The sequence below is a fragment of the Priapulus caudatus genome, unplaced genomic scaffold (genome assembly GCF_000485595.1).
Source record: "Priapulus caudatus unplaced genomic scaffold, Priapulus_caudatus-5.0.1 Scaffold1796, whole genome shotgun sequence".
NCBI classification, from domain to species: domain Eukaryota; kingdom Metazoa; phylum Priapulida; class Priapulimorpha; order Priapulimorphida; family Priapulidae; genus Priapulus; species Priapulus caudatus.
The window spans coordinates 58,918-68,463 of NW_014578857.1; the positions used below are offsets into that span (position 1 = coordinate 58,918).

Genomic DNA, 9,546 nt, shown 5'->3' on the forward strand with positions numbered 1-9,546 from the left:
TCAAGTACTCCCTACCACCCCCTAATACCTTACCATCAAGTACTCCCTACCACCCCCTAATACCTTACCATCAAGTACTCCCTACGACCCCCTAATACCTTACCACCAAGTACTGCCTACCACCCCCTAATACCTTACCACCAAGTACTGCCTACTACCCCCTAATACCTTACCATCAAGTACTGCCTACCACCCCCTAATACCTTACCATCTAGTACTCCCTACCACCCCCTAATATCTTACCATCAAGTACTGTCTACCACCCCGTAATACCTTACCATCAAGTACTGCCTACTACCCCCTAATATCTTACCATCAGTACTGTCTGCCACCCCCTAATACCTTACCATCAAGTACTGCCTACCACACCCTAATACCTTACCATCAAGTACTCCCAACCACCCCTAATACCTTACATCAAAGTACTGCCTACGCCCCCTAACCTACTTTACCAATCAAGTATTCCCACACCCCCTATACCTTACAATCAAATCTGCTACCACCCCTTCAATATTACCTATCAAGTATTCCATACCACCCCAATACCTTTACCATCAACGTCACTCCCTACAACCCTAAATACCTTACCATCAAGTAACCCTACCACCCCCTAATACCATTACCATCAAGTACTCCTACGACCCTCCTAATCACCTTACCATCAAGTTAATGCCTTACCACCCCCTAATACCTTAATAAGTACTCCCTACCACCCCTAATTACCTTGCCATCAAGGTACCGGCCTACCACCCCCTAATACCTTACCATCAAGTACTCTCTACCACCCCCTAATACCTTACCATTACGTACTCCCTACTACACCCTAATACCTTACCATTAAGTACTCTCTACCACACCCTAATACCTTACCATCAAGTACTCTCTTCCACCCCCTAATACCTTACCATCAAGTACTCCCTACCAAACCCTAATATCTTACCATCAAGTACTGCCTACCACCCCCTAATACCTTACCATCAAGTACTCTCTACCACCCCCTAATACCTTACCATCAAGTACTGCCTACCACCCCCTAATATCTTACCATCAAGTACTGCCTACGACCCCCTAATACCTTACCATCAAGTACTCCCTACCACCCCTAATACCTTACCATCAAGTACTCCCTACTACACCCTAATACCTTACCATCTAGTACTGCCTACTACCCCCTAATACCTTACCATCAAGTACTCCCTACCACCCCCTACCTAATCCTTACCATCAAGTCACTGTCTACCACCCCTAATACCTTACCATCAAGTACTCCCTACCACCCTAATACACTTACATCAAGTACTCCCTACTACACCCCCTAATCCTTTTACAATCAAGTACTCCCTACTACACCCTAAATACCTTACCATCTTAGTACGCCTATACCCCTAATACCTTCATCAAGTATTCCTACCACCCCCTAATACCTTACATCAAGTTACTCGCCTACCACCCCTAATACCTTACCATCAAGTACTCCCTTACCACCCCTCTAATACCTTACCATCAGTACGCCATAAGCACACACCAACCCCCCTGATATCTTGACCACCAAGTACCTCCATACTACCCTAATAAACGTTACCATCAAGTACTCCCTACTACACCCTAATACCTTACCATTAAGTATTCCCTACCACCCCTGATATGCCTTGCCTTCAAGTACCCTAGGTCCCATATGATAACGTTCAGTATGTTACATAGTACTTCCATTGCGGCGTAAAAAAAACACAAAAAACACACAGTAAATCACCGCCCGGAGCGACAAAGAAGAGCGGGCAGTGACCGTGTTTTAGTGTGAGGGAGAAATGAATAATTAAAATTAGAGATAATAAAATTACAAACCCGCACGAAAATCAAAATCAAAAAAATCAATAGACGGGCATGCAGGCGTTGGTATTGAGTGCTAGCACTGTCGCTGACCCACCCTCCCCTCCTCCTCTTCCTTCCCTCCCTTTTCCCCCTCCTCCCCTCCCCCTCCATTTCTTCCTCCTCCTTCCCCTCCTCCCCTCCTCCTCCCTCTTCCACCTCTGACCCCTTCTCCCCTCTTTCCTCCCCTCCCTTCATCCCCCTCCTCCCTTCCTCCCCTTCTCCCCCTCCTCCGTCCCCATCCTCTCCTTTCTCCCCTCCCCCTTGCTCCCTTATTCTGCTTCCTCCCTCCTCCCTTCCTTCCTCTCCTGCTCCCTGCCTCCTTCCCCCCTCCTCCCCTTCTCCCCTCCTCCCTTCTTTCTCCCCTCCTCCCCGCCCCCCTCTCGCGCAGACACCGCGGCCGCGTTCGCCAGCGAGGCGCTATTAGCACGTCCGCCAGAGGGCGCAACGGTACCACCACCCGACGACGCATCGCCGCTTCCACCAGGTGGCGCTGCCGCAAAAGCGCAGAGAACCCACGACTGCAGAAACGTGGTAACTAAGGGGGCGCTGCCGCCAGAGTCGCATGGACTGCTGCAGCAGCGCGGTAACTAGGGGGCGCTGCCAGCACGTACCGCCGCCAGGGGGCGCGCGTGCGTCGTACTTACTCTCGTAGAGGCTGTTGAGTAGGTTGAAGGGCAAACAGAAGACGAGGACGAAGAGGTCGGCCATTGCGAGGTTCGAAAATGAACATGTTGGTTGTGAACGTTCCACATGTTCCTGCCGCCGCGACCACCGCCAGCACGAACGCGTTGCCGACGACGCCGACGACGAAGACGACGACGTAGGCCGACGCCAGCACGACCACCTCCCAGCCGCCCAGCTTCAGCTCGCTTGCTTGTACGGAATAAGTTCGACGGCGGCGGTGGCCGCGCCGCGTGCAGTTGCGCGTGCAGTTGTCGACGTCGCCGGTAGGTGGCGTTGAGGCGGCGAGCTGCGGTGCGTTCATGGTTGCCCGTGATTTGTTCGCTTCGTTTTTTTTTATCTTCTTCGAGTGAAGGTTGTTTCGCGACCGGTGGCGCCCTCACGCGGTGTCGGACGCCGTCACTGGCGAGTTTCCGCCGGCGAAGTGTTTCGATTTATTCACGCACCGGTGGCGCCACGCCGCAAGGCTCGCCGACGGCACGTGTTTTTCCTATCACTGTCGACATCGGGGAATTTCCGACGCGGATCGTCGGCGTTCAGCTCCCGCCCCACGGTGTCGTCACACGGGTCACGTGGGTCGTCGGTCGGGTTGTAGGTCAAGTCACAGACTCGCGCATGAGCGAATACACCTGTTAAGAGAGATAGAGAGAGAACATGGTGAACCTGTGAATGTACCTGAGGAAGAGAGAGAGAGCGTCAGAGGAAGTGCTGAGAGAGAGAGATGCGACGCGAAGCGAGAGAGACAGGTTGCGTAGAGAAAGAGAGAGAGGAGAGAAGAGAGAGAGAGAGAGAGGGGGCCGGGCGGGGGGGGGGGGAGGGGGCGCGGGGGAGGAGGCGGGAGGGGGAGCGGGGGGGGGGGGGGAGGAGAGGGCAGGGCGGGGGGGGGGGGGGGAGAGGAGATGGGAGGGAGAGGGGGGGAGACGAGAAGAAAAGAGGGAGGAGAGTGAGAGAGAGAAAGAGGCGAGGAGTGAGGGGGATGCGAAAGAGGAGAAGAGGAAGAGAGAGAAACGAAGAGGAGAGAAGAGAGAAAGAAAGGGGAGAGAGAGAGAGGTGAGAGAGCAGAAAGAGAGAGAGAGACCGCGCGCGCGAGCAAACAGACAGGGCGTAGAGAGATGAGTGCAGAGAGGGAGAAGAGAGAGAGAGAGAGAGACAGACATTAAGAGGAAAGAGAGTCGGCCACAGACAGATAGATAAATAGATAGATAAATAAATACAATAAGGATCAGAATGGGTAGATAGATAGGTAGGTAGGTAGGTAGTAGATAGAATAGCATAGATAGACAGATAGATAGATAGATTAGATAGATAGATAGATAGATAGATAGATAGATTAGGATAGATAGATTAGATAGATAGATAAGATAGATAAATAGATAGATAGATAGATAGATAGATAGCATTAGAGATAGATTAGATAGATAGATAGATAGATAGATAGATATTATAGATTACATTAGAATAGATAGATAGATAGATAGCATCGAAGTAGATAAGAGAGATAGATAAAATAAAGTAGATAGATAGATAGATAGATAACAGATAGATAGATTGCGTAGATGAATAGGATAGAATAGATAGATAGATAGATTAGATAGGTTAGATTAGATAGATAGATAGATAGATAGATAGATAGAATAGATTAGATAGACTAGCATAGATAAATAGATAGATAGATAGATAGATGATAGATAGATAGATAGATAGATAGATAGATAGATAGCATAGATAGATAGATAGATAGATAGATAGATAGATAGATAGATAGATTAATAGATAGATTAGATAGAATAGATAGATAGATAAACGACTACTGCTGTAGCTATTTGCATTATATCTTTTTATTTTATTTCCGTCTTATCCCCAACTCTCCTCTCTATCTTTTATACTTCCAACACACACGCACACACACGCACACACCAACGCACGCACATCACCGCGCGCACACACACACACAACACACACACACACACAACACACCACACACGCACACACACGCACGCACACTCACGCGCAACACCACAACACACACACACACACACACACAACAACACACACACATACACACAACACACACACACCACACACACAACACACACGCACACACACACACACGCACACACACGCACGCACACACACACACACACGCACACACACGCACACACGCACACGCACACACACACACACGCACGTACACACACACTCACACACGCGCACCCTCTTTCGTGTTCGTAAATTCAGCAGACGGTCGTTATCAGGTTACGCTTTGCTTCGCCTGCACTCTTTCATGTGCGAGAAATTTTCCATCAGCAATTAGAATTGACATTTGCCAACATTCCCTCTCTCATTATACGAAGTCTCTAATGCAGTATATATAGCCGGCAGACGAGAGAAATCACCCTTGCAAGCAACGTTAAGACCGTAATTAAATTTACACATACGGAGAGCAGAGAGGCAACAACTCTACTGTCGAATTATCCATCTCTTCTTTCTAACGCAAGTTCAGTTTTAACCGCTTTACGACCATCTCGTAAAAAAATGGCCGCCATGAAGGCCGCAGTAGAATACCCGATAAGCAAACGTTGATGTACGTTCTCATACGAAAGACTTGAAAATAGTACACACGGCTTCTCTGCTTAGCATTCAGCAAAATTAATAGAGCGAGAGAGTGTGGCAAGTTAACTCGCAGTGCTACCAGTGGACTAACCCCCTACTGTAGCATTTACTGTGAAAGCAGCTGCGGGACCTCATGGTTATTGAAACGGAGATATAGGCACCGCCCCATGCGCCTATGTTCCACATAGGTGCGGAAAGGATTTAACTTTAACTTTAAACATTGAAGCTGGGTTGTGTTATATACTGGCGGACATATTCCCTAATAGACGTGCGGTGATGTGTGATGAATGATGATGTCAGACTCCGTTAGCAGGTGTACGGCTCATAAGGGTGTGTTCATATTGCAGCTAAGAGAGCATGTCCAGCCTCCGACACAAGCCGCTATCCGATGAAACATTTCTAGAATATTAAACCGATCGTATAGCATATCATATCATGTACAATGCGTCTACGTTGAAATAAAACCCCGGACTATGTTAAACTGCTCATATGATGCATCACAAGGGCGAAAGAAAGATAGAGCCCGTATCTCGCACATCCCACGGCTATCTCTCCCTCTCTCTCTCTCGCGCACACACACACACGCGCGCATACACTCGCACGCACACACACACACACGCACGCACACACGCACGCACACACGCACGCACACGCACACACGCACACACACACACGCACGCACACACACACACACGCACGACACACACACACACCACGCACAACACGCGCCACACAACGCACGCAGCACACACGCACGCATATACACACACATCCCAGCGCCAAGACATACGCCGCGCAGCACACACACGCGCGCGCAAACACACGCCACAACGGCGCACAGCCACAACACACCCGCTGCGCAACACACACATACACACGCCAACACGACACACACACACGCACACGCACACACGCACACACGCACCACACACACACACATATAATATATATATATATATATATATATATATATATATATATATATAAACACTAGGTTAAACGAGGCGAAACGAATGTAAGAACTTTTTGAGATAAATAAACAAATAAATGAGTAAATAAATGAATGAATGATTAAATAAAGGAATTGAATGAACTAAATAAATACATAAATAAATAAATAAATAAACAAATAAAAATAAATAAATAATAAATTAAATAAAGTAGAATAAATAAATAAATAAATATAAATAAATAAATGAAAAATACATTAATGAATGAGCGAACGAAACGAACGAACGAAACGAAAGACGAACGAACGAACGAACGAACGACGAACGAACGAACGAACGAAGCGAACGAAACGAACGAACGAACGAGAACGAACGAACGAACGAACGAACGAACGAACGAACGAACGAACGAACGAACGAACGAGCGAACGAACGAACGAAAGCATAACTCATATGCTAACATCTTGAATTCGTGTCCGCCCACCTCTCCCTCTCTCTACTCTTGGCTTCTTTGGGGCACGAAACACCGCGGGTTTTTCACGCTCACGCACATAATGCATTCGATTCCCCTCAGAAGCTTTTACGTGTGGGTTTTCTGCTGCTTCCGGTCACATAAATTATCCGACAACGCTAAATCACCTTTTTCCAAAACCGTTTCACTTCGCAGAGGCAGGATTTTCGCGGAGAAATCTACGTATCCATGATCCAGACGTCCTCCATTGAATGCTGCGAATTTTCACATATGCACAGTTTAATAGTTACTTGTATTGTGTACGGGGCAATATCCCTCCTCCATTCCACATTTCTCATATTAGCTGTACCCGGATCACACATTGACAGCTAGACAACATATCTATATATATATATATCTGCGATCTCTGTCCGTCCGTCTGTCTGTCTGTCTGTGGAGTGGACAAGCATATTGGGTATATGGGTATTTTGTTAGTGCCTTAACTCTTCTATGCAATCTGACTGTGCCAGGTTAGAATGAATTCACAATAACACAGACATTTCGGATTTTGGATTTTGGATTTTCCATTTTTGGCCTTTTTTTGGATTTATACGCAAATATCATGTCTGTCTTATCTCAATTCATTCCTAACCTGGCACAGTCACATTGCATACAACAGTTCAATCACGATGGGCATATAGAGCGCAGGGTCCACAGAGAGAGGGAGGGAGGGAGAGAGATCGCAGATATATATCCAAAATCAAAAAAAAACAAAAACAATAAAAAAAAAACAAAAAAACCCAAAAAATCCAAAAAAAAAACAAAATCCAAAAAAACCAAAAAAAACAACAGAAAAATACAAAAAATCCTAAAATCCAAAAACCCCCCAAAAAATACAAAAAAATACAAAAACCAACAAAAATCAAACAATCCAAAAATCCAAAAATCCAAGTCAATTCAACTGAAAATCAATTCCCCCATCATGGCCCTTCATCGTGGCTGCCACGGAGTGGCTGTTGGCTCTCTAGTATATATATATATATTCGCTAATTATATATATATATTAGTACTATTGTGTGTGTGTGTGTGTGTGTGTGTGTGTGTGTGTGTGTGTGTGTGTGTGTGTGTGTGTGTGTGTGTGTGTGTGTGTGTGTATGTGTGCGTGTGTGTGTATGTTGTGTGTTTGCTGTGCGTGCGTGCGTGCGTGCCGTGTGCGTGTGTGTGCTATGTGTGTGCGCGCGCGTGGTGTGTGTGTGCGCGCCTGTGTGTGTATGTGTATGTGCGCGTATGTGTGTGTGTGTATGTGTGTGTGCGCGCATGTGTGTGTGATGTGTATGTGGCGCGCCTGTGTCGTGTATGTGTATGTGCGCGCCCTGTGTGTGTATGTGTATGTGCGCCTGTGTGTGTATGTGTGTCGTGCGCGCCTGTGTGTGTATGTGTATGTGTATGTGCCCGCCTGTGTGTGTATGTGATATGCGCGTATCTGTATGGCGCGCCTGTGTGTGTCTGTTTTGTTAGTGTATGTGCGCCGCCTGTGTGTGTATGTGTATGTGCGCGTATCTGTATGTGCGCGCCTGTGTGTGTATGTGTATGTGCACGCCTGTGTGTGTATTGTGTATGTGCGCGCAATGTGTGTGTATGTGTATGTGTGCGCCTGTGTGTGTATGTGTATGTGCGCGCCTGTGTGTGTATGTGTATGTGCGCGCCTGTGTGTATGTGTGTGTGTGTGTGTGTGTGTGTGTGTGTGTGTGTGTGTGTGTGGTGTGCTGTATGTGCGCGCCTGTGTGTGTATGTGTATGTGCGCGCCTGTATGTGTATGTGTATATGTATGTGTGTGTATGTGTATGTGCGCGGTGTCTCTGTGATACAGACCATAAACTATGTAACATGAAGACGCCGCGTTCGCATAGAAACTCCAGCGCTGTCGACTATCCGTATCCGTTCGCCACCATTCTTACTGCGTATCATCCGACTCAGGTGCATTTACTCTCAGCCCTCCTCCCTTTAAACCTTCTTGCCACTGCAGCTCTCTCTCTTTCCTGTAGCCGCTCTTCAGTTTCCCCCACTATTGCAAGATCATCCGCAAATAACAGCTCCTTCAGCTTACTAATTAACTAATTACAAATAACAACTCTCATCCATCAGTTTCTCTCAGCTCCACGCTCAGCGCATCCATCACCAGAATAAACAGAAAAGTGTTGACCTTTGGTGCAGACCCACATTTCACATCGAATACTGTTGTGTCGCCAAACGCAGTTCTTACTGTAGTTTTCGATCCCATGTACATTTCTCCCTATCCACTCCATCACTCACTTCTTTCTTAAACACCAATATACCACTTCCCTTGGCACTCTGTTCGTATGCTTTCTCCAGATCTAAGAATGCGTAGAAAAGTCTATTAATTATTCTCCTCCGAGCTCTTCTCTTGCACTTGCCTCATTATAAAAATGACATTAACTATACTCTTCCCTTTCATGAAACCATACTGCAGTTCATCTCTATTAACTGCTTCTTTTAGTCTGCCCTCAATTATCATTTCCAGTATCTTTATTACATGCTTAATAAGCTTAATACATCTTGTACTATCACACTCCACAGCCGGCGTCAGTAAAGCTCAGTAACGTCGGTGCGCGCAAGCGCGTGATGCCATTTATCAGACAGCTGCTTATTCGAATAGCTCTTTATATCGCATTAGAATCTCAACATTTTAAATGAAATTAATGGTCATTGTAATGCATACGTCCTCCTCTTGCCTCGGCAGCAGTTTCCATTTTGCTGTGTAAGTATTTCCAACATGTTCTGCTAGCATCTATGACAAATACGACATACGCACAATACGCTCTCCTATGTCACTATTTGTCATAGGAAGATTCTTCCTATGACAAAATATTGTTGTGTGTATTGTTCGCTCCTAAACTCCCATGATGCGCACAACACATACAACAATATTTGTCATAGGAAGAATCTTCCGATGACAAATAT

The 9,546-nt window shown here is 46.5% G+C and overlaps 1 protein-coding gene across 1 annotated transcript in view; it reads right to left on the bottom strand.

Annotated features, from left to right (window-relative positions):
* Window positions 1-2,685, bottom strand: part of LOC106817615 (neuropeptide FF receptor 1-like) — a 31,763-nt gene extending 29,078 nt beyond the window's left edge. The window contains exon 1 of the mRNA XM_014822293.1: window positions 2,514-2,685. Within this exon, the coding sequence (XP_014677779.1) occupies window positions 2,514-2,577 (64 nt within the window). The 5' untranslated portion in view covers window positions 2,578-2,685. The remainder of the gene's footprint in view (window positions 1-2,513) is intronic.
* Window positions 2,686-9,546: the final 6,861 nt, after the last annotated feature.